Source organism: Apteryx mantelli, chromosome 2 (genome assembly GCF_036417845.1).
Source record: "Apteryx mantelli isolate bAptMan1 chromosome 2, bAptMan1.hap1, whole genome shotgun sequence".
Taxonomy (NCBI): Eukaryota; Metazoa; Chordata; class Aves; order Apterygiformes; family Apterygidae; genus Apteryx; species Apteryx mantelli.
In genome coordinates, this window is record NC_089979.1 from 133498175 (window position 1) to 133524402 (window position 26228).

The 26228-nt window shown below is 40.5% G+C and overlaps 2 protein-coding genes across 11 annotated transcripts in view; one reads left to right on the plus strand and one right to left on the minus strand.

Moving 5' to 3' along the window:
- Window positions 1–2093: 2093 nt before the first annotated feature.
- Window positions 2094–18827, minus strand: CCDC126 (coiled-coil domain containing 126). 8 transcript variants are annotated; one of them, XR_001292393.2, is made up of 5 exons: window positions 18466–18646; window positions 7384–7516; window positions 6342–6746; window positions 3271–3755; window positions 2094–2723 (listed from the first exon to the last, which is right to left on the minus strand). XR_001292393.2 is itself a non-coding variant. In XM_067291589.1 (4 exons), exons 3-4 carry the CDS (start codon window positions 6577–6579, stop codon window positions 3574–3576), a joined length of 420 nt encoding a protein of 139 aa, XP_067147690.1. In that variant the 5' UTR covers window positions 6580–6746; window positions 7384–7516; window positions 18756–18827; the 3' UTR covers window positions 2094–3573. The 8 variants fall into 8 exon arrangements, 7 of the variants coding, with proteins under 7 accessions (XP_067147690.1, XP_013796811.1, XP_013796812.1 ...); XM_067291589.1 differs by lacking the exon at window positions 18466–18646 and adding an exon at window positions 18756–18827 and having other exon boundaries at window positions 2094–3755; XM_013941357.2 differs by having other exon boundaries at window positions 2094–3755.
- Window positions 18828–24959: 6132 nt separating this feature from the next.
- The window catches only part of TRA2A (transformer 2 alpha homolog), a 30779-nt gene continuing 29510 nt past the window's right edge, over window positions 24960–26228 (plus strand). The window contains exon 1 of one of the 3 annotated variants that reach the window (XM_013941354.2): window positions 24960–25191. In XM_013941354.2, coding sequence (XP_013796808.1) covers window positions 25156–25191 — 36 coding nt within the window. In that variant the 5' untranslated portion in view covers window positions 24960–25155. The remainder of the gene's footprint in view (window positions 25192–26228) is intronic. The other 2 variants (XM_067291592.1, XM_067291591.1) reach the window with 2 other exon arrangements.

A 26228-nucleotide genomic window follows, 5' to 3' on the forward strand; every position in this document is an offset into this window, starting at 1 on the left:
CATAAGGATATCAATTGACACCCTTCATCATGCTTAAAAAAACACACACCAAATGAAGTAATGTTTTAGCCCTTTAGCTCATTCCATTAATCTGCATATTCTGAGAAAAAATTTTCTAAAAGTTTTTTTTAAGAAAACATAATAAACTAGAGTCTTAAATTTTATGTTGCTATTTTTCCAAATCAAACTGTTGTAGAGGTTCCCAAACTTATTCTCCTTCTGCATTCCCACCGACGAAGGCTGCAGCAGCAGCAGTTACTCTCAGGTATGTACCCACCCAGCAGGCACCTGGCCAGTCAGGAAACTTTCACACATCACTAGGCTACTAGTGTTGTTTGGAAACCTCTACATTAGCAAATATCCTCAGGTAGAACTTGGATATATCTAGCTGGCCCTTTGTATGATTTTGTTAATAAAGAAAAACAAATATTTAGCAGTTACTTGAAAAAAGAGACTGTCCAATAGGTTCAGCAATTTACTGGATATCAAGGAGACTGGTGTTTCACCACACTCACTACAGAACTTCTCCGTCCTTGTGTTATGTTTCTTATTTTTTAGGATTTTAAAAATTATTTTATTAAAAAGAGACCAGCAAATCTCTGTGATCCTAAGAGTGGATAAGCAGAGTGTTGTGAGCAGTCTCAGTGGGTTTCAGTGGAGTATTTATCAATCCATCTATCCCAAAGGTTCTTTAATGTGGGACCATGCAGCGTTCTTTTTCTTCTTTACTCCTGCTCAAAACACAATTGTGGAACAATGTTTATGTATCTTAGTTACATGAAAGTTAGTATGTTGAGGTTCAGAAATAGTTTCTTTGGATGAGGAAAGCAACAGAAAGAACTAGAGAACCACGATGATCTCCCCTAAGAGAGATCTGTTTGCCTGCTTATTTGGTTTTAGAATTCAAGAGCTATATTGAGCCCCGTGGTCAGGGCAAGCCCCTTGCCCTTGTCTCTCCCTTAGTGCACACTCACTTGAGACTTAGTTCTGCCACTCTGAAAAGTGCTATCAGCTCAGCAAAGAGGAGGAAGCTCAGCTTCTACCCTCTGCACTGCTGGAGCACAGAAATCAAGGCAGTAGTACTGTCCGAGACAGACAGTGAAGGGAGAGCACAGTCAGAGACACAGCATGGCCACACAGCATAGAATGAGACTGGCCATGAAGAAAGGGGAAAGACTAATATCATGGACACCGACATACTGCTGTATCAACCTCTAATACTACTGGTTTCACAAAATTAGATTTAGGCTGACAGTAGAATATTTTTAATATGCTTCTTGATAAATAATAGCTTCAACTATATTTGTCAATGGAACATTTGTGTCATAGGCTATAGTCTCCTTAAATATTTAAATATCTGTCAAGTACAATCGAATTCCAATGAGCCACTGTAATACTAAAACCTGAGAGAAAAGTGACTTTGCTAATGGAACCATGAAATAAGAAGTACATAACTGCATATAAGTCAGTATATACCTATCAGTCTTCAAAATACTTGCATAAAACAATCTGTGCGTGCAATAGTGACAAATACTCATTTGTCAACTTTTGTTACACTTGTTTAACAATCCTCAATAATTTTGTTTTAAAGTTCACTTACTCTTACAAGAAAACTCACCTTATGTGCACATACAAAATCTACTCAGATTAATGTTTATGGCACAAAGGCACATAACCTACTAAGGTTTTACTTGGTACAAATTAATAAGTACTCAGCATAGATAGATGGATATAAAAAAAACCTATCTTCACATTGTCAATAGAGACTTGCAGATTCAATAGAAGTTATGCACCAGTCGTCTTCAATCTTAGTTGTCTTCCCCATTAAAGATCCAAACCAGTCATTTTATTTTGTTTTAATTTCTTCCCCCTGTTATCCCCACCTCCAACCAGAGGAAAGTGCAGAGACATTAGAATTTCAAGAGCAAGAGCACTCACTGACTGAGCAGGTTGAACACACCAGACAGTACTACTACTAAATCTAAAGTGTTCTTAAGTTCAGAGACATACACTTTTCAAATCCTAAAACATCTAGAACACACATAGTAAGAACAACAAGACTATTTAAAAAAAAAAAAAAAGGAACAAGAGCCTTCACAAGTCCAACTGAAAATTTATTTTTCTCTTTCTGCAAAGAAGTACATGTTTACACACAGTATGACACAAGAAAAATTGGCTGGATACTAACTAAGGCTGTAAATGTATTTTCTTTTGTACCAGAATATAAGCAAAGAAAAAGAAACCCACAAAACTTTGGATGATATATCATCCAGCACCTCTGATCTTACTGGTTTTTTTTCTTAGTATAGGATTAGAACACTCTTAATATAACCCACAGAAAAAGATCTAATAACCAGCATATTTTTGGCAAAAGTGCCTGAACATACCCTCCCTCCTCTCTAATAATTCAGTACCTTTAAAAAAAACAAAAAACAACAAAAAAAAAACCCCCACAGACTCAGTGACACTTTCATATGTCTTGAGTAATATTTTGAAATACAGTGCATACTCTCTGCAATTCTTTTTGCTGTAAGGCTAACTTAGATATAAGGCTAGTATTAACTTAGCTCTCAAATATTCCATGATAAGACACCTTTAGTACATGTATCTCTGTTAAATCCAGAGATACTTTGTTTCCTTCATTTTAATTCACGGTTCTCCCTCCTGATCAAAAAAGCAGTTCAGGGAGATGGTGTGCTATATTCATCACAAATTTCAAGGTACTAAAAAGTTAAAAAGAAACAGCAATGAACAAAAATAATCAGTATTCACATATTCAAAACTGATTTCATCACTCAAATAACTTTTATCTGCAATTACAAAATACATAGACTTAAATATCTTTGTAAGAAATAATCATATATCACAGATTATGTTTTGCTTTTGATAATCTAACTGCCCTAATTCTGGCCAAGGATATACCTGGACAGTGTTACTACCTAAGACTTTTCCCTATTATAATTGATTTTCTTAAATATACAATAAATTCTCTCTAGCTATTCTGACAGACAGTGCAAATAAAGACATTCTTTGGGTCACAATTTTAAAATATTACCCCCAATGTTATCTTCAATTTAATACCATTTTAGTAAATAAATGAGTAACAAAATACTGTAAGTATACACATTTTCTAACATCAGTTTAACAATACATCTTCCTTAGTTACCTCTGTTTAAAGCAGATCACAAAAAATGAATAAGCTACAGTACTGCCCACCTATCCAAAAGATATGTTGTATTTATAGTTAAATAAATATATATAGAAACCTACCTATATGTTTCCCAGTGCTTTCCATTTATTGTCAGCATCCCATGGCATACTACACCAAATCATGATATCAAAATATCTTTAAAGACAACAAAGATCACTTTAGAAGAGCTGCTCAAAGGCAATGAAGTAATGCTTTGAGAACCTTATGCACATAAGTTAGGCCTACATATAACCAGCACATTCTATAATAGAACAGTGTACACATTTTTTAGAGTCAACTATTGCTTTGCCCTAGCCAGAGATAAAAAGCTTGTCTTAAATAGGACCTAACGGAGCTGTAGCAGCACAACGTGGCCCTGTTTGCTATCTGATGTTGCCTGCTGCATTTGCACGTTTACTCGAAGTCAGTGGCACTTGATTGCTAGTTCCATTAGTGGTATTTGCTGCTGAGCCATTCACAACAATGTAATCAACTCTGCTTTCCAGTTTCACCAGGCGTTGTAAGATGTCATCCAGAAGAACAGCAATTGTTCTCTTAAGATCAGCTGAAGATAACAACAACAAAAATTAGACCTTATCACTAACTATGTGTGGAAAAGAACTGTTATTTTGACATATTTACATCCTAACATTCACTGTCCTTCTTACTATACTCTTTGGGAAAGAATACAGATTAGCATATATGTATAGAACTAAACAGCTTCTCAATTTTTTTAATACCATTTATTTGTTATTTTAGACAGGAAAGATACCACCATAATGGTAAACTGTGAACTGAGTAAGAACGTAACCACTAGTTAGACCAGGGGACTGGTGACTATTCAAAGGCAATATTTCAAATTTCATCCAGACAGCAGCACTAGAATACCCAGCTATGACACCTTTTAGTCCTGGACAGCACTAGAAAATATGTAAACACTTTCCAACGTAGAAAAGGTAGTTCTTAATCACTTCTCTCTAAATAACCAGGGGATCTATCCTACAGAAAAATTATTGTGACAAAGTGTTGTATCAATGCAAGGCACAAAGCAGAAAAAAAAAGTTACTTCTTTTTTCTGAGTTTAAAATTTGCATACGTTTAGCCTAAATTGATCTGAAAAAACAATAAAAGGAGAGTAAGAAAATCCCCATGTATTTACTAACAAAGAGATGGAAAAGGATCTTGAGTGTTGTAAAGCCGTTTTCTGGAACACAAAAACAATACCATTAATAGAACCTTCAACAAAAGCTAACTACACTGCTGTCAACACTCATACCACAGTCTTCTCAAATTTCGAAGAAATGAACAAACTTAGCTGGTTTTAGAAGTTGTTAAGATTTCCCCCCGGCACACACTCTTTACAATTTGCTCTTAATTTTCTAGCAAAATGGGGAAGGAAAAACACACAGGTATGAAAGTGAAGAAAACATTAATAATACAAAAAAAAAAATCTGTCAGTCTCTACAAAAAAAAAATTATCTCAAGTTAGTCAGTCTCTCCCTCTCTCTAAAAATAACTACCTCTTGTTCAGTATTGTCACCTTTGGAAAACAATAGCTTTACAACTGGAGCAGGAACAGCAAAAAACAGAGTAGGGCTGCTGTAAATGACAAAATGACATGTACTGTGGGGTCACGCGCTCTGTAGTACTATTCTGCGCTCAACAGTTTTGAGGGAGGGCACTGTCTACATAATTTGCAAGTCTGATGATCAGCATGTAGATCAAGAGTTGACTATTACATTTTTACTATATTCAGACAAAACCTTAGATGACAAATCTCTCTGCCAGATTTAAATACAGCAATATAAAACTGCAGTACATAAGATTTTTAATCTAATTTCCCAGAAAGTAATCCAGGAAAGAAATCATTGAGGCCTTCAAATAATAATAATAAAAAAATTAACTTAACAAATGACGGAATTTTTTGACATTTGCTAAGTGCCATAAAAGCAAGACATTTTGGTACTGCCCTCCTTCTCCCAGCCTCCCGGGCTGCTTCCTGCTCCTCTTGTCAGCATAGACTTGCCTCCTGGCTCCTGAGCAGCAGCAAAGAGTTCAGACACATTTTTGCTGTTAGTCCTCTTAGGAGAGCACCTACAAAGGGCATCCTACTATTAGCAGAGACCCACTTTATAAAGATTCCTTAAGAAAGAAGCATTAAAGTATGTTAATATAAATCTTCAAATATAAAACCAGAATTTATCTTTTTTTTCATAATTTCTTTTTAGGCCTTGTATTACCCTTATTTTTACAGATATATTTTTTTATTTATGACAGAACACAGGTAGTTTCTTCAAACCTAGTTCCTAGGAGATTAACTAGGAATTCATAGTAGGCTCCCCTCAAGAGAAGCTACAAGGGCTTGAAGCTGAAGGATTAAAATTACCAAGACAAGATGTTTTCATGGTTTTGCTAAACACAACTCAAAACTATAGTCTCAAAAATATATTTTCTGTATTTCAGAAAACAAGCACAGGCTCTAGCAATAAACTACGCATGAATACTGGACACACATTCATCAAACTAACAGGTAAATTGAAGAGAGAGATACAATGCTGCAAGTATCAAAGCTCAAGAGACAAGGAACCTTATTCTCTACTTGCTACTTCTAAAGCAAGGGGAGATCCTGCTAAATTCATAATTGCCTCTCTCAAGACTGCAAACTCCACCATTATGTTGCCTTCCACTGTTTATTTTGTTACTACTTACAGAGAAGAAAACTTAAAAAAAAAAAAAAAAAAAGGCAGTAAGGTAGCAAAGAGGAACAATGAGCACCTGGAATGCTGAAATGATTTAATTTAAAACTTAGTTCCCACATCATACATGTATTTATTCCTCACTAGTTTAAGATTCAGAAAAGCCACAATTTTACTGTTAATCCTGAAAATAAAAGTAGTCATATACTCAGACATATCTAAAAAACATCTCTGGAAAACAAAAGTCTTGTGCTCTCAAGTGTTACATTGCACCACATCTTAAATTTCAGCTTCAGTGAATAAGCGAAAAATCGAATCAGTTAATCCTGGCATTTTTGCTCTCAAAGAGCAGTATATATTACATAGAAGAAGAAAAAAAGTATAAAAACTATATTATAATTTTACAGTTTTCATGAAAAAAAATATTTGAACAACTAGCATGTTTTTTCTCTTACCATATCCTGCCATAGAAGCTCCACTGCCACCATTCATTAAATTTTTATTTTCTTCTGCAAGTGCTTTGACATATCTTTTACTTAGGTCTAATATCTGTTCACGCAACTCACTGCTGCTTTGGCGTCTGGGATACTGAAAAGTGTAGCGTAGCAACATCAAACCCCAAATGATTCCAAAAACTAATAAAAATAAACTCAGTTTCTGGGACATGCTTTTTCTTGAAAATGTTAAAAACATTTCTGATGAAGGCCACAGGTGTGTCTTTATTTCAAGGTAAGAAACTGAAATTGACTTAGTCAAATTATGTTACATATTAAACAAAAAGACGACTTCTATAAAGTGAAAAGTCCTCCGGCTAGGTCATCTTGAATACATCTTTTCCATGTTTTAGTTGGTCTTGATTCCTGAAATTTGTAAAATATTACTCAGTTATTCAAAACTGCTACATTGTTGAGATCAAGGACAAATAACAGTTTTCAAATGTAATACTACTGCATAATCTATAAAACAGCTGCAGATTTATATCTTAGAAGTAGACTCATCTTTATATCTTGCCCGTTGTTACAAGGTTTCCTCTTCTTATTTTTACCATTTTTTATTATCAAAAAAATCAAAACATATGCTTATACTAATCACCTGAAGTGTTTTAAATACTGGAATTGGAACTCATATTAAATTAAAATGCATTTAAAACAAAATGCAACATCTAGAAAAGAAGACATGTAAAACTTATCTATAAAAATTTTTCAATTTATACACAACATTTTAATGAGTTATAGAGATACATCTGTGCAAAAAAAAGATCTTGTGAAATCATTCACTTGATTTTTATTTTTCATTTAGAAGCACAGGGTAAGCATAAACAATAAAATGCAGAACAGAGTTTCTTAGATTAATCCTGGGCATCATCCTGTTCTGCTTTTGCACAGCATTAAGAAATTTTTCTTTTTGGTGTTTTGCTAAATAAAGAAATAAAACTAAAATTAAGCTGTGCACACTTCTGGCATTTTGCCAGTACTTAAAAAAAAAAAAAAATCTTACCATAGGAGCCAATTTTGATCCCTCAATAAATCAAGACTTCAGAAAGACAGCAAATTGTAGGAAAGCTTCAGCAGTTAAAAAGTGAATGTTCAGATAGTTTGAAGCAATGAGCCGGACATCTTCAGAGAGCTCTCTATTTAAAGAAAAATGCATTCAAACATGAAAAACTGCAGGACTAACACAACTAAAATTTTCACATGGAAGTGCCTGAAGTTGAGCACTTCAAGCCACATGTTTTTAAAACCGAATACATTTTTAAACCTAACTTTAAGCAACTGTTAGGGGGAAAAAAATATAATCAAGTTCCATTTTATTATAAATGCATACATCTGAATGCCCAAGAATTGATTTCAACATAGGCTTTTTTTTTTTTAACTTGGGAAAAAATCTCACTAAAACGTCTCCCTTTTCTTGTGTCATAAGACAGTGAGAGCAGATGTTCCAGATTCATCACATACAGATGAACACATATGTATTGTATACATACCTTCTCTTATTCATCTTCCATCAAATGAGGGGGGTTAGACTCTTTACATGTGTATTACTACTTCGTGTTTCTCATTTTTCAGCCACCTCTGAAACTTTTCCAATCATTCAACACTTTTTCGTGAGAAAGTTACTATTGTTTGTGGGATAATGGTCTGTGATTATCTGTGATCGCTCCTGCCGTGGGGTAAACAGTGGATACAAAGGGTGATTTGCGGCCTGATGCCCGTGCTGGTGAGGGGTGAGGCAACGCCCAGGGCGAGGCGCAGGTCTTGCCACTTGCCACTGCTCTATCCAAAACGACACCTGGGGCGAGGCGGGAGACTTGCAGCCTGGTGTTGTTGATAGGGGCAAAAGCAAATAAAGACCAGCAGCCATTGACACCCTCTACTGAGCTCGACAAGGACCAAACATCCCACAGTGTTTGACTCAGCCCCACCTCGCCAAGAGTATAAATTCAGTGCATAAACGGTCCTCCATTTGGAGGACGAGAACACCAACCTACAGACGGGTCGACGGGCCTGGACCTCTCTCCTCCCCAAAACAGGGACGCCTTTTTGGTAAGGTTTGCGCCTCCGACAACGTCGGACGTTACCCCGGGAAAAATACCATTGTTGAAAGCGCTTAATTATCAGTTTGAGCTCAGAAAAAGTAGAATTTGTTGCAGTAAGCGCATTTATCACTGGCAATCCTGAACCTGTTGATCTGTCGCTTTAATAAATTGTCTATTTTGATCAACTTTGCGAACCTGACTCAGTGAAAGTCCGTTTGAGGAGGGCCCTGGCAGGCAAAGTTGATTACCCCTTGTCCTCCCTTCACGCGACAGTAACATTGTTTCACACAGTAGTCTGGATACAGCTACTTATTTTATATGATAGTATGTTTTTCATGTCAGTGTCCATTCTTTCCCCCCTTTAATCAGACATCAGTGCTTTTTGGACTGCAGCTACACATTTATCAGAGTTCCCCACTGGGATTTCTACAGTGGTACTCAGGTGTCCATTTTTAATCGATAGGATTAGTTTAGAATATTTAGACCATATTTCTCATTGTGCTAACCATGGATCTAAACTTAATGTTTTTTATCGCCTCACTTGGCCAACTTAACTGGTCTTACACCAATATGCTTCAGTCTACTGCAAACGCAAGCGTCATCAGTGTTCTCAGTCGCGCTTGTTGCTTACTCTCCACCTTTGCTCTTTGGATAAAACTTTGAATAGGCAGGCCAAAGTGACTGATTCAAGTGGCAAATTTCCAAAGTGCTCTAAAATCAACATGCATATCCAAACTATTCTGAAAATGGTAAACCCAAACGGCACCCAAAACTAATGGTAATCCCAAACCAGCAGCTTGGGTTCAGAACTTGGACACTAAAGTTGCTGTAAAGTAACAAGTTGCTGCATGTAAAATGCCCTATAGCAACTGCTAGGACATAGAATCTTACATTAGAACACGCTACAGGAAAAGGAAGTAGCAAGCACAAGCCACTGAATGAGGAATATGCTACTTAGTGTAACTGTGGGATGTGACTATGCACATGGACAAATAGCCAATGTGCAATAAACTTAATATCCCACCATAACTTCAGTGCATTGTTATTTCATTCAGAGAATGTACTTGTCCCCCCAAAAAATGTTTTTAAGATAAAAAAAATCTCTTAAACATATAAAATAGAGAAACAACCATAAAACCTTGATATTCTGTAGTATCAGCCATGAATATTTGGAACTGGGTGGTTAAAGGTTTCCTGGAACAGACTCTCCCTAAACATGAGCTAACCAAGACTTCTTTTCCCTAGCTCTTTGCCAAATCCAGGGCTTTGCACTCAGGCTTCAAAGCATAAACTGACCTACGTCATTATGCATGTACATAATCCCTGAATGGTGTCAAATATAATAGAAAACAGTTATAGATTAGGTCCAGAAATAGGGTATTCACATGATGGCTAAGACAAGCAAATAGTATCTCTCAAAGAGAAAAACTACAAGTTTCAAACCTCCCTCCCCAAAGGCCTATGTTTTATACATGCAAATGTTTCAACCCCTGTTATTTGGGGTCTGAAAATAACACAGGTCCTCTTTGCAGAATTGTAGTGACTTTCAGCTCTCCACAGATCTCCACACAAGTCTCATTCTGAAACAGTTTAGCGGACAATATTACTACAGAGCTTTGGAATGGGAATAACACTGCTGTCACACTATAAATGAAACCAGGAGCCAGCATCAGAGTCCTAGCCAAAATGAACAGATTGAGTAAACTCCTGCCATGGAGCAGTAGGAATTACAGACTGGGTCTTTGCCATGTGTATTGGATTCACAGTGCACACACTGACTACTGAGACTGGTGGAAAGCAAGGATTTAGTCTTCTGGGCATATGGCACAACACCCAAACACTGGAATGGGGAGAAAGATGTACTAAATGAATGGCACGGTTTGCACCTGCGCCACTTCCCCAATGCTGCAAAGGCTTTTTATTGAATTCCAGCGTAATTTCAAAGTTGTGGAGATCTGGTCTCCTCCTCTTTCTTCCCGATACAAGCACTTCTAGTATCCTCCAGCACACTCCTGTCTGCAAGACCCTTCCAAGTTTACACAGGGCAGAATGACAAAAGAAAAGCAAGTTTATACTACAGTGATTTGCAAGTAGGAAAAAAAAGGGTATTGGAGGAGTAGATGTGCATATTAGGAAGAAAATAGCACAATAAGTAAGATGGAGGGATTGGATAAACTTTTACCTCTTGTTGCCCTGAAGGGTCAGCACTTCTCTGCACAAATACTACCAGTTTAAACACAATTTGTCTGCAGAATGGACCTTTGTTTTCAATAATTCACAGGTAGTATCTCATGAGATAATGGCATACTTGGAAGAAGGAACTAACAGTCTCCTGGGATCTTTCTTTTCTCTCATTCTCTCCATTCCTCCTTACCTACCACTCCCTGAGCAGGTGGAAAAGAAAGCTGAGACTTTCTTCTTCACCAGCTCAGCCCAGGTAGGAACTTCAGGCTTACCACTCTCCCAACCTCAGTGGAAGTGCTTTACGGGAAAGGAAAACTCAAAGCAGTGCAGGGGAGCAAAGGAAGAACGGACATATCAGAGCTATGCATTTTTGACATTCTTACCACCCCTACTGAGACAGAAGGGGGAAGACCGTGAAGATGGAGGAATACAGCCAAGAATGAATATGAAAATCTGAGGAGGGAACATAGAAAAACTGAGCTGACTATGCAGGCAAAATTGCAACTGCAGGAAGAAGTGAGAATCTTTCAAACTTATCTTCAACTACAGACAATTCCAGAGAAAAGGATCTGAGGCTAGGTTTGCCTTTCATAAGCATATAAACAGTTTGGCTCTCTTCATTGTTGCTGCTGCCGAACTATAGTCTAAGAAACCTGCCAAATGCAGAGTTAACATTGTCCAGTAGTACGAGGACAAACAATGCCACCCATCTGACAATGAACACAATGAACTAACACAACCATCTTCCCCAACATACTATCATAACACTATCATCTGAGCTGTATTCCAACACCAAAATCACATATAAATTGCATTCATGAGTGCATGACCCAAAAGAAAGGGAGACCAAAGGAAAAAAAACAAACAGACAATCCAATATATGTTTTGTACTAAAGCAAAGTTTTAGTATTTCTTATGCTACTTAACTAACCAGTAATACTAGACTTAGGTTTGAATACTATCTGTACTCCATGGAAATCACCCTATCCTTGCAAAACATCATATTTCAACCTTGTTGCAAAGACTTCTTCAGATTCTGCTTTACTTACTCGCAGTAAACACCAGAGACCATGTTCATGTACAACACCAAACACTCAACAATTCCCAAGGCAAAGAAAAGCCTCACACACCTTTGGAAACAACCTAAGCATATGATGAAAACAAGGCATTTTCAAATACTTAAAAGGTTACAGTGTACCTTATTCCGCTGCCCATTCTGCTAGTCAGTCAGCTCATTACAGCAGCTGAATACTGCAGTGAAGAGCACTTGGAGGGCATATAAGGCAGTGGTGGGTTCTACGTTTCTGGTCCCTAAACACCAGTACATTTTCATCAGCATTTTTCTGGTCTGCACAAGAGGAACCCACCCTTCCTGAACTGCTACAAGTGGTTACAAGCATCAGGAGGGTAAAAATTAAAACTGTGCTTAAAAGTGTGTGATGTGTACCTTCCAGTTTTTTTAAAAAAAGAACAGTATAGATAAAGATGACTAGCTACAAGAAAGCAGCAGGCAACCTTAATTCTGCATCAGGTATTTTTGGTAGTAAACAGCTTTAGCAAAAGCATAACAGAAGTTGGCTACAAAATAGAACCAAAAAGGAGGAAAGAACAGAGAACGGAAGTCCGAGAGCCACATTCAGAAGCCTGAGAGCTGCATTTATCCCATTACACTCAAGGTTACAAAAGATTTTAAGGATAAGGCCAAAAAAAAAAAAAAAAAAGCATTGAAAATAGTATCATTAGCATACAGTCCAATAAAGTCACCTCTTTGCTCACATATTTTGAAAGATATAATATCAAATGTTGAGGCAGTACTTCCTCAGTAATAGCCTAGAGACCTATACAAAGATTTAGGTCTTTAAAGAACTAAATATATTAATAAACAGGATAAACATGATAAACAGGAATTTTACTCAACATATTACTTACTACCATAATACTAATTGTTCCTCACTGCCAAATTATGATCAACAACAGTCTGACACAGTGAATTCAAAAGCAAGCCTGGCTTTGTGAATAATTATCATTATTAACTGTATAAATAGAGAAAGTGATTTATAATGACAAAGAACAAAAAAGAGATGCCAGATATAATCACAGGAGGCTGCATGCACCTAAAGTCACAAAGATGAAGAGGGAAAAAGATCTCGAAAAAAACAGATAGCAGAGAGAAATTAGGACAGTGCAAATAGAAGCTGACATTAGTAATTACTACAAAATAATTGTACAGTACAAAATTAGAATTTATTACAATCTCAGTGGAAGTGCAACAAATTTATGAAGCCATTAAAGATTTACAATTAGCATACTAATGCTAATGTCTATACTAGAAATTTCTATTAAATTTCTGGCATCAAACATCTTTCAGTACAGTGAGGGACTGTATTAGTAAACAACAAATGGTGCTGTTTGATACTTCACCACAATATCCAAAATATTATGCAACAGAGAAAAAAAATTGCAGTGCATTACAGAACACTGGGAGATGTTTTCTCAGTTTTATTATCTCCGTCCTATTACTTTTCTTTTTTGCATCTTTGTAGTCGTTCCCCCCCTCCCCCATTTTCCTCTGTGACCTATAAAATCCTCTTTTGTTTTCTGATTTTCCAACATTTTGCTTCATGGTCAGTCAACTGAGGGACATTGCGCTGACCATTCCGAGGACCGACAGTCCTCAGACCATTCTGAGACTAGTTCTTTCATATTTGTAAACCTATCAGAGCAGTGAGTGTGCAGCAATGAAAATTAGAAGCCTAAAGAATGACTGTTTAGAAAAAAAAACAAAGAAATAGAACACAGAACAACTGTTTAATGCATTCATGGACCAACTAATCATTGGGACTATGAAATAAGCACCTTGAAGCACAGATTCCAGAAGCTCCCTGCTGAGATTTTCCCAGAGCAGGAACACCAAAAATCAGAGCTGCTCTGGTAGTGCTCGCATGCTGGTAGCCTGCTATCTTAGATGGCTATCAGCTTGGTAGTAGAAAAATCCGCATAGGGTGCAGCTGACAACCAGGTGCCCAAAGAATTAAGTATATCCTGTTATACAGAACAATGATTCCTGGCAATACATAGAAAATAACAGATGGAGAAATAACTTTTAATTCATTTAATTCAACTATGATGGGATAATAAAAGACACATGCTCAAATTCCCTCCCTTCAATTCTCTCTTCATATACATACACACACTTCCCTTAACGAATCATTTTGCACATTTCGTTCACATTTAAAACTGGTGTCCAGGAAAGGATCACAGTTCTTGCATTTTTAAAAACAAGTGAGTTCCTGAAAAGATGCCAGTAAAACCATTTTCCTGTACTGCTACATAGGCAATGGTGACTTCTGTAGACCAACATCTCCCTTTGGTTCCCAGGTTCATTAATCAGGTTCACACAAACAACCGCATAGCACCACGAAAGAGCAGAATATTCTACTAAGAGCCAAACAACTAACAGCAATGGATGTCCCTAGAACACTGAAACCATGACTGAGCTGTCTTCTGACAAGATCAACTCTCAGCATGTTAAGTACGCCTATTATTCTCGCTATAAAATTTGTGAAGTCAACAGAAGAATGTCACCAGCAGAGAGGGAACACAGAAAAGTATCCTATTTTGAAAAACCTTAGCAAAGTCTGACACATTAAAGCCCATCAAAATGCTCTACCTGTGTGCTGATGAGGCTCGAGGGCCTTTGCAGACTGCATCACAGACCATCCAATACAAAACAACTGACAGTAATACCTACTAGGCTCAAGTAAAAAAGAACAGCACTATACAGCACAGTGCTATCTTAAAAATGGGTACGAAGACAACTTTCTGGAAAAAAAAAGATGACCCATCAGAACAATGGCTGCTGGACTGCAGTTTTCAGCTGCTCTGTACCACTTTTGTAATGCATAGCCAAAGGAGCTGCCTAATGCCTGGTGCCCTTTCCAGCACATCCGTCTTTATGCCTTCTCCCACAACACATGCTCCTTTATTCTCTACCTCTGTGTGCTCTAGATTTGCAATTACCCAGGAACTCGGGGGGGGGGGAGGGGGGAAATCCCTTTGCCTTATTGCTACCTGACTTTCAGGGACTACCTTTAAGGGTCATTCCAAATGAAATCACAGAAAGACATCATTAGCCTTAAGGAAATAGCAAAAAGAGATAAGCAACTACCAAGAATACCTATAGTTTTCTTTCACAGTGGTGCAAAAAAGAGGGAAGAAAATCTCAGTACATGCTCCTGCCACTCCCTGTTTCTCAATGCAGCAAAAGGGTATCTGGGCCAGCGTAAGTCACAGCTCTTGAAGCAGACAGGTATTGTCATTGCTAACTAGCTGCTACGACTACCTCAAAAACCATGCCTTAACCCACCAACAGTTTTATCTTCTATGAGTCTCTAAGGGCAGCACACAGACAATTTGTTTTGTAGATGGACTTTGAGTTGAAAGCAAAAAATACTGCTTTAGACTTGAAAACCCACAAGTTTACAATGGCTGTGCTGTAAAATCATCCGAGTACCCAAACACTAGATTGCCTTTTGTATTTCAATATTTCAGTAATATTGGTTAGTTAAACACATGGAATCCTCTTTGCATTGTTTTATTTAACATTTTCTCTGCCAACAACTGTTTTTACTTTGCATTAAGTCTAAGGATTCTGCTTAAGAATGCAGTTGGAAATGCTTTTTGGTTCCTTAAAGTATCCTGGTATTTTTCTCTTTATTTTGCCTACTACTGTCAGTGCATGCTTTTAAAATAAACCAGCTACTTAAAAATAGAAATTCTTTGTTCCTTGCCTGTGGGCGGTCAGCCAAGATTTTGAGAGGGAAAATGACTTGGCAAGGGTTGTGAAGAAAATTAAAGAAAGCATATATCAATGGGGACAGTATATTATGCTTGCTGAAGTTCCCCTCCTCCCACTAGGTCCATCTGGGCCTCAAAATGTTCCCACATCTCCATATCAGCTTCTTCAAAAAAACCATTTTCCTTCTGTCTGGCACACTTTTCTCCATATGCTTTACCATCGTCTTTCAGATGATTATAGTAAGACCCTTGGTCATCAGAACCATAGTTATGACACAGCATCAGGTACCTTCTTGGCATCTTATGTCCTTGCAGGATTGCCACAATTCTTTTGTTGCAGTTTAACACTGGGCTATGACAAATATTCCCTTGCAAAGCCCTAACAGGTACCCCTGTTCTGTTATGAAATTTCACAGCTGTGTTTGAACCTCACCTTCCAAATCACATAGGAATCCAACACTTCCTTCTGAGGCCACAAGGTTTAGCTAATTTTAGCTAGTTTTGCAGAGAGCCATACTTGTAAGATCATGAATGTAGGCTACTGAGAAGAAAGGCATTTTCAGTGAACATTTTTGAAGAGAACTAAAGGGAAAAAAATGAACTAGCAAAGTCACTGCTACAATGATAGAGAGACTGCCTCTGTAGAACCAGTCATACAGGAGCACACTGTGGAGCATCCACACAAGTACTAATCCCATAGAACAGTAACAAAAAAGGGCATCGAAACTTTACACTGAAACATGCCTTTGGTGGACAAGTCTTGCACACATCCATACTCGGTTTGAATTCTGCAGATTCCTTGTAACATAACCAGACAAATTAAATTTGCCCTCTCCACCCCAGTGGAATACATTTTAAGACCTCTTGAATTTAGTATTGTCTAGGTGCTGTTTTACACTTACAGCTCCCCCTCTTTTAAGTTACATAGGCAAACGGTAAAGAAAATAATGTGTTTGTAAAGTTGACAATGCTACAAGAAGATTTAGAGGGCTATTAGTAACACTCAGTTGAGGAAACCCAGGCCACCTAACAGTACAAGATTTCAAACATAGCTGAAAAAGCTTGTCAAATAACAAATACCCAGTCAAGTACATTTTAGCAGTAAACTTGCACCAGGACAACAAATGTTCATTTAAATAATTGAGTTGTACAACAGATTTTTGATTACTACTGGAAACAATGGCCATTTTCAACACTCGTCTTCAGATACGCTGACTGCACAGATGACAATTTAAGCTGACCGCTCGCATTTATCCTAGTTATAGTTTGGGCAAGATGCAAGAGCTAGTGTCCTTAACTGTTCTTGGAGAAGGTATGAGAAGTGATCATGATATCTGGGGGAAATATTTTACTTTTAGCAGTTAAATGACCTCCAACTCTGAAGCTAAACAGCATGTGATTAGCTAATACCAATACCTCCTTCAACTAGCAAGAAGCCATGAGGCATCTCTAACAGAAGAGAATACAAAAATTAAAAGAACTGCAAGTAGCTTTATTAACACCTGTAAAAGCCTTAGGAAAAAAGACCTATTTATTAGACCAAAGGAATTCCAACATAATTGCTTAAACCCCTGGAACTGTCAAGTAGCTGAAATGAATTATTAAATAATTATATATTGTAACATATAAAATGACAAAAAGAGGTCAGAATAATTCAGGCTTTATACACATGGGTATCTCCAGCCATTGAAATGGGAGAAAACGTAGCAAAAAACTTCCATGTTTGATCTACAACTACAATTCCTCCACTTGTGACACTAGAACAATATGCTACTTACAGTATATTGTTTTTATCTTCTCCTTGTCTCCTTTCTTTGATATTCTTATGAGCAGTGAAACAGCAATTCATGACATTTGATCTACAATAAATACTAAATTGCCATGAGTTAGAGCAAATCACATACATGCTTAGCTATTATGTTGTGTTCATATTCTGAAGGTTTCTTTGAAAAAAAAAAAGTCATGATTCCTACAAAGCTCACCTTGCAAAGTGAAAAACTGTCACCCCTCCCCATAATCCATCCACCCACTAGGAAAAAAAATGTCCATTGTTAAAGTGTTTTAAACTGCAGTAAAGGGACTCGATATCATGTCACAGGACAGAACAAAAATTCCTCTCTGAACTGCTTTCTGGCACACAAATCCAGAAATCACACTCAGTTCTAGCTGTCAGTATCTTTTAGATAATGAGATACATAAAAGAGAATTTGCAGGATATTATCATGTTAGATTAGGAAACTGAAGAGGAAGTTCAGTATTAATGAATGATTAAATGGGCTACAGAAATACAGAAGAGACATGCTAGTACACTGTAAATATTTATAGAAATAAATTTCATGTAAAGTAAAAAAAAAGTACTTAAAATATCATCAGTGACTACACATAAAAGCAATTAAATCATATTTTAAGAAGGAAGTATTATTTCACAATCCTTGCTGTCAGGAAGTTTTAAATATTATATAATCTCCTAACATTAAACAACCATTTTGCCTGTTGGTTTCTATGAAAAGTTGTTAGTGTCATTTAATCTACCATTATGAATGATCCTGTTTTTGCTTGAGTATGGATTAAACGTACTCTTTTTCTTCTTTCCAAGTTCCATGACATCACGCTAAGTATGCTTAGCCCCTTTGAAAGTTAGGTCTTCACAGTACAATAAAATCATCAATCTTGCAGAGTCGCTGCAGTCATAGTTTATGACAGAAAGGCCATTGCAAATGAGGAAGGAAACAAACCGCAAAGTATTTTAGGAAGTCCCGAGCAAGTTCTAGGTTTTCTCAGGTTGCATTAGATTGACATATTTTAATACATCCCTCGGTGTTTCAAAACAAATCACTTTAAAAATAAAGATCAACAGGCATTATCTGAAAACAGGACTTGCATCTACTCAAACAAAAGCAACAGCACGTTTCTGCCTTACTGATCGATGTATGCGAGGGCGCCTAAAAACACGTTAGAGGTTAAGAACCTCTCCAGCACTGCGGTTAAGGAGATGACAAGCCTGAGGTGATCTCCACAGAACCGGCCTGAAGAGGAGAACTTAATAACATGCAGGTATTCACCCGGTCACCACGGACAGGAAAAGCGCTTGCTCCTTCCATCGCCTCTCGACCACCCAAGGACGTTGCATCACATCCTGAAATAGTTAGGCAGCCTAGGGGCGCACCGAAGCACCGCGGCGAGCAGCGCGCCCGCGCGGGCCGCCGCGGGCAGCGCTGCGGCAGCCCCGGCGCCGGCCCAGGGGAGCCGGTCACCCGACGGGTCTCGGCCGCCACCCCCCGCCCGCCCCGCGGCCCCCGCGGCTCATGGCGGCGGCGGCCCCTCGCCCCCCGCCAACGGAAGGCCGCTCTACCTCCGCTGCCGGCCCGCGCTCGCGCCCCGCCCGGCCAGCGCCACACGCTCCGCTTCCGCCCGCGACGCGACGCGACGCGACGCCCCGCCCCCCGGCCCAGCCGAGAGGGCTGCCGCAACCCCCCCACTCCCCGCCCTGCCCCCGGCGCATGCGCGGCCGCCCGCGCGCCGGCCGCTTCCCGCCTCCCCGCAACCGCCGCGGAGGCGAGGCGGTTGGGGAGGGGGCGTCGTCCCCCGTGAGGGGAAGCGGCGCGGAGGCAGGACGGGCGGAAAAGGGGGCGCGAGTAAGTAAAGCTGCCAAGTAAGTAAGTAAAGCAGCGTAAACAACGCTGGCCGAGGCCCATACAGAGCTGCGGGGCACCGGTGGGCACGCCTGCGGGGAGCAGGGCTGGGCCTGCAAGGACCGGCCGCTAGGAACACCCCAAGGAGCTGCAAGCCTGCTAGTTCTTCTTCCAGAAAACGGTCACCGCCTGGCTCCAAATGGGAAACCCCCTGTGACGGTGGAAAACTTACGTGGTCGTGGCTGTGTGTTCCCGTTGACACCTATAGTTAAAAGTGGCCTCCAGAAGTTATGAGGCCTCTACAAAAATAGGAAAGGTGTAATTTCTGCTGTCTAATGGCTCAAGAGAATTTTAACAGTGCTGTCAGAATGAGTCTCATCTCTCTGGTTTGATTCACGGATAGGTTGCCATTATCCATAGTCTACTTCACTCAACAGATGCGGAAATGGGCTGTTCATGGCTTTGATGGTACTTAAACTTCCACCGTAATTTTCACATAATCCACTGTGGGCATAGAACTGTGCTCACAAAGTGCATCAGACTTTCTCTAAAATGTGATACTTAAGGAAATTGGTAAGAATTAACAAAAAGTGAAAGCAGTGCCAGTGCTCACTTTCAGAAGTAGCTTTAGTTCACCTTAGCTTGAGCTCTTTAGGATTGTCCTTATGTGGACAGGCTGATCTGTTTAAGTGGATTACAGGTCAGTTGTTGCAAGTTGATGTATTTGGAAGGTTCTGCTTGCAACATTGTTTTGTCTGCATGGCCCTATGCTCTGTAAAGTAAGTACAGCTACAGGAAGCTTTCTGACTGCTGGCTCATCACACCACTGCTCTGCCTCCCTGTACTTGGGCACAAACGCACGCTTGTGCTGTGCTACAGCTTTTCCTCTCTTGCAGTACATGGCAGAGGCTATCTGGTTCCTCTGTGATTTCCAAATTGCTCTTTTTGTGCATGGGTTAGATGCAGGAAAAGTCAGCATTTAGATCTGTTGCTCTAGAAGAAAGGATATTGATGCGTCAGAGAGGTTAGTGGCCTAAACCTAAGTAAACAGAAAAAACTGTTGGCAGGTGGTATCATGTCAACAAGTATATCAGTTATATAAAAATATTTACTTATGCTGGTGTAGCTTTTATAATGCTGACAAATCTGCAGTCCCTTATTTCAATCTTTTAAAAATATTTTAGAAAAGTTTTTTCTTTTTTCTTTTTTTTTTGGTCTGGAAAAAATGGTGTTCAGCTGAGTTTATTTAAATTTGAGAAAATTATGCAATTTTTGAACTGGATAGAAGGCTATACTTTCTGGTGACAATGTTTAAAAACCCTCTACTCCCACACAATTCAGAAGAATTCTGCATTAAAGGAATGATATATTTATTTGATTATACAATTCATTCCATGTAAAGAAGTCTTGCTGAATTAGGCAACATTAAGGAGACGCAAAAAATTAAAAATTGAAGTGTTTGATAAGTAAGCTTCTGAGTGAACGGATTGACTCTATATTGTGCAGCACCAATAAAATTGTTGTTGGAATTATTTTCTAAAGTAGAATTACTTCATCAGTTTTTATGGGTATTTTCTAGTTAAGGTTTCCTCTTCTGTATGACAAAAGATCAAAAAGAGATGGTCAGAAACAGACTTTGGGTAACAAGCATATCAGTACAGCTATTTACTGCCATTTATTACTGTACCCTTCACTCAGTGCTTAATCCTTTATTTTCACAGACATGCAGTCAACAGCTGTAATATCTTTGTAGTAAATCAATTGTAATTATAATTTATATGGTATTTACAACATACTAAGGAGAAAAGGGGAAATCAGTTTATGGTGTAATCACAGGAAGATTTGCTTGTGGCGATCACGAATGTGTATTAAGAAATCTGTCTGCATTATAAACATATCCTCTGTTGACAGGAACTCCCAGCTATTAATAACATTCCTAATAATTCCTGTTGCCTAGACGCCTCACATATTAGGTCATCTTCTTTCACAAAGCTGTATCTCACAATATCATGTGATACTTTTTCCTCTTTTCCAAAATGTATGATAAAAACCGTATCACATAATATCAGTCAAATTCACCTTGCTTCCCTTCAGTGAGATGTGAGAATCAAAGCTTAATAGGATTTTCACTGCCCTCATGTCTGTCATAATATTATTCTCAGGATTAATTGTAAGGATAGATAAGTGCCCAGAATTGCAGTGCTAAAAATTTGCAATACTACAATGTTCTGTATTATTTTTTCAAAATGCAAAAAAAAAAAAAAGCAAAAATAAGTTGCTGCAATATTATCTTTGTTTCTTTCCCATGCCATTCGTTTTTCATAGACTGTGCTTCTCACACGTAGACATTACTCTCCTTTTCAAATATTTATTAAGAATCTCCTCTCCTATGACAGGTTAAAACTGCTTAACGGTAATAGCTAGAGAATGGCCTCTTTCTGATTAATATACCTGTTGTCTTCTTACATAACCAAGTAAGCCTTCACTTTGTATTCCTAGATAAAAATATATGCAACATTATACTTGTCTTACTGCCTCTTCTGTTTTTTCTCTCTTCCTGTTCCTTACCTCTAGTTTATACCTTTTTGGGCTAGGAGATGTGGACTGATCCGAGTTGCTTTTTTGTATTTTTCCCACCACAGTGCACTGTTTTCCCCAAATTGCACATACTCACATACTGTATACTCAATACCGTAGTAAGGCTGGTGGTATATTGCAAGAATATAATAATATGATACACTTGAAAAGACCCTGTGAGGGATGCTTGAAGTGCATAATTACATCATACTAGTATATCCCTTAGACTGCCTTTATTTATTTTTTTTTCTGTATTTGAACTATCTTCCATTTAGCAGAGAGGTTCCTAGAGGCACAGATCAACTTTGCAGTTTCACCAACTAGTAGATTGTGAAAGTGGAATCTGAATATATATGTATATATTGAATAAATATTTGTTTTTTACACTAGGAAACTATTGTGAAGTCACTGTAGGGAACAATAAAGGCAGAATAATTATGGAAAACACAGTGAAGAGAGCCTGTACTTTTCGATTTAAAAAATAAACATCATTAGACTTTTTACAAATAGTTTTTTATATCAATGACTGCCATTTTTATTTTAGGATTAATTGCCATAACATTTTAAGGTCACAGCAATAAAAAAAAAAAGTCCTACTAGAATAATGTAAACATCTTGAATGTGTGCTTTAATATTAGTATAACTCTGACATGCAATCACGATGAAGGCTATGCCTAGATGTTATATATATACATGTTAACAAAAAGTATATTCCTGTCCTATATTCTCCTAGCCCTCTCCCTCCCTCCACACCTTGTTTTTTGAGTGTGACCATTATGTATTCAGTCAGTTCTTCATTTTTTTCAATGCCTCACCTTATGGCAGAAGACTCATAAGCCTTTTCATCTTGGAATTTAAGCATGCCCTTTATCCTTTTTCCCTGGTGTTCCTACATTCTTCTGGATTTAGATTATAGGCAATATCAGCTGGGATTAAAATCAGATTAGGCCAGAACTGTATGTGATCTTGCAGTAGAGTAAGTACTTTATTAATAAAGTTGCACTTGGGAGGGGAGATGAGCAAATCTATCTCCTGGAGCTGAGTGGAGTAGAGCTGGCACAAAAAAAACAGATTATGGCATGGATTCAGAATGTCTTTTGGAAAACAAGACATCAGCAGAGGCTAAAAATCAGGCTAGCCTTTGAGGAATGGAATTTAACTGCAGTTAAACAAGAACTGGCTAAGGCATTGACTAAAACTTTTTGAATAAATGACCTATAAGAAGCTTGTAGCCAAAATTAAATATTTTGCAAACCTAGAGGACAAACAAGATCTTTCCCTGATGCTGCCTGCTTTAGCATTGGGAGCTAATTTTGTTTTTAATTGGTTATTTGCTTCTGAGTCACCAATCAAAAAGAGTATACACCTGGCACATACACTTCTAGCCTTTCATTTACAATAAAACATAAGAAATAATCAGATCATTTATGGGTCCAGATAGGAAACAATAAGAGTCATTTCCTGAAAGACCTGTGTCTGTCAAGGCTCTGTTAGGACCTCTGGAAGGAGCTATATGTGAATGAGCAGTGTAGGTAGGGCTTCGCAGCCCGGACCTTGCCAGTGTGATTGTGCTGACACAAAAGCTCTTGAAAAACCTAAGTCACAGACTGTGGAAGAAGGAGAATCAACCAGAGCTGCAGACGCTGCCGTTGTGTAGAGCCCAGACGTGCTTCTTGGAGCAGGAGGATTTCTAGGGAGTCATCTCTTGCCTGTGAATCACTCTCTGAGGTCCCCCATACTTTTGTGTGAATAATCATTTATAGGAGCACTCAGTTATGTGGTTTGTAAGGTCAGATAAGCTGGTCATTCTTTGGTTACAGCCCTGGTGAGCTGAAGATAACCATCCTCAGGCAAGGCAGGGATTCAGGCAGAGCACCTTCTCAGTAGCATACTCAAATTTAGACAATTGGTTGCAATTCAGAGGGAAGCTCCTACCCCAGGAGAAGTACAGGAAAGAGGTAGTGCTGGAACAGAGCCGTAGTTGAGCTTTCTGCTTCTACTAGCCAGAGGCTGGGAAAGTGGGTGTGAGTGCTGTTTCTGAAAAGGGCAATCCAGCAGTATGTGCTGGCCACTAATCTTCACCCTGGTGTTCTGGCTTTCTGATGCAGGCAAAGCAAGCCTAGCTATTTTGTCATCTCTGGAAATTTTCTGCCCTAGGGAACTACCTATTTGGTCTCTATGCTGAGCCTCTGCTGGCTGCAAGGTATTAGCTGTTGTAGCTACCATATGTGCTATCAAAAGCATGGAGGAGGAATAGGGAAGCCCTGTGATATGACTGAGTAGAGAAGATAATTTTTTTTTAACTGGAATTTCACCGGAGAGCTTATCAAGACTGCAAGTAAAAAAATCCTGTTTGATTTCCACAGTGCTGAAGAATATAAGCCTTTCTTTCCTAGATGACTTCAAGACTGAATCACATGGTTTCATTATCAAATTCTCCTTGCAGTAAAAGCAACCTTCCAGCCCTATGTGGTAAATAACTGTTTGCAATAACAAAACACTGATAATAGTGACCTAAATAGATCAACTTTTAAAATACTTTCCTGCACAGTCTGGAACTTCTGAGAATTTACAAGAAAGATGAATGGGCAATGATAATGAAAGATGAAAACTGAAGTTGATCGTTACTGTGTGCAAGAGTAAAAAGCCTCAGCCAAAAGGGGAACTTACGAAAGAGACTGCGTTTGTATTCAAAAGAGCGGGAGAAGATTGAAGGGTGAAAGACGGGTAAATCAGGGCAGTAAATCGGTGCGGTAGGACGGGTTTATTGATTGGGAGATGCGAGGAGGTGAGAAACACCGCGGAGGGCGTCGCGCTGGCGGGCTCCGTGGTCTCCCGCAGCGCAGGGGGGCGCGGAGCACCTCTCCACCAGTACACGCGGAGAGTGAGCTCCGGCGGCGGCGCGGGCGGCCCGAGGGGCGGCGGGAGGCCCGGGGCAGGCGGCGCGCCCCCGCAGCCTCTGCCCGCCGCCGCGGGCCGCGCCTCCTCCCTGCGCGGGGGCCGCTACCACAAGGCGTGCGCCCCTGGGGGCCGGCGCGCAGCTCGATCGACCCTGGCCCCCGACATTCGCCGTGAGGGGGCGGCGTGCCGCCGGCCCGGACGGACGGGCGTGCCGGGCGCCCCGTGGCGGCAGCGGCAGCGGCAACAGCCTCCCGCGGCCGTTACGGCCCGAGCCGACACGGAGCGCGCCGCGCCCCTCCCCTCCCGCCGGCCGCTCGCGCACGGGGCGCTGCGCATGCGCGGCGGGCCTCGCCAGGGCTTGTCGCAGCCGCGCTCGTCGTCCTGATGGCGGCGCCTCCTTTGTGACAGGCGGGCCGAGCCGGACCCCGCCCCCCGCGCGGTGTCGGGCGCAGACGAAGTGGAGGCGCCATTTTGCTCTGCTGCAGGAGACGGATTGGGAGGCTGTGGCGGGAGGGTGGCGGCGGCGGCACTAGTGGTGATAATACTAACGGCAACGGTAATAGCAGTAGCGGTATTAGGTACGGTTGCTGCTTGGGACTAGCGTCCCCATTCGCCCAACCTCGTGGCCAGGACTCTGCCGACATGAGCGACGTGGAGGAGAACAACTTCGAGGGAAGGGTGAGTAGCCGTCCCTACCGGGGCCGTGCCGAGGGGGTGACCCGGCCTGGGGAAGGGGGTGGGGGCGCTCTCCTTTCTCCGGCACGGTAGGGGTGGGGGCAATGCATCTTGTCTCTAAAATGGCTCCTCCAGGCGCCTGAGTCTTGACTGGGCCGTGGGCGCTTCGCTCCCCCCGTCCTTCCCCAATCTCCCTCTTTTTTGCCCACCCGACGCCGAGGACCGGGCCAGGGAACTGGCCCAGCCCGGAGCTGGGCTCCGCTGTCTTCACCCTCACTCACTTCCTTCTCCCATCACGTCTCTCCGTCCCCATCCCCCCTCTTCGGGGTGCAGGCGCTGAGCTCCGATGCTGCTGGTTCGCCTCCATCCTGCTAGTGCAGGCCTTTTCTTGGACAATCGGGCGTACAGCGCGGCTGTAAGCCTGTCCCCCCCCCCCCTTTTTTTTTTGTTTTTCTCTCCTTCCCTTGATCCCGAGCCGTCTAGGTGCTCTGTTGTTTCCCGGGTCTAGGCTTCGGAGTCACTCCCTTTCCCCATCCCCTCCTCTGCCTGCGGGCAGCGCCGGTCTCCCGGTCGTGGCCGGGGGAGCGCGGTCCCGCTCCCTGTAGCCGACGCCTCCGCCCGGGTAACTGGCGGACGGAAGGGACTGGGTCCTGTTGTGAGAGGTGCGCTGCTTCTCTTGCTGCTGGCCCGTTAGCGGCATCTTCTTTGGGTCAGGCTTCCTGAAGCCATCGGGGGAGGTATGGCCTTCGTTGTTAAACCGTTGAAACTCGCTGTGCATCCAGCTGAAGGCTTTCTCTCAGCAAGCTGCTGCGGTTTTGTAGCCTTGTTAGGCCTGTTTCTTCTCTCTTCCCTGTGATTGCTGCGGTTTTTCTCTACACATCTGACCGGTCCCCCCCCTCCCTGCTTCCCCCCCCTCCCTGCTTCCCCCCCTCCCTTTTTTTTCCTCAGTGTGATGATCAGGGCAAACAGGAATTAGAAGCTGCTTGAAACACGAATGAGATGTGTGTTGTCCTCACTCCAGCATTTACTCTTTTAATTTT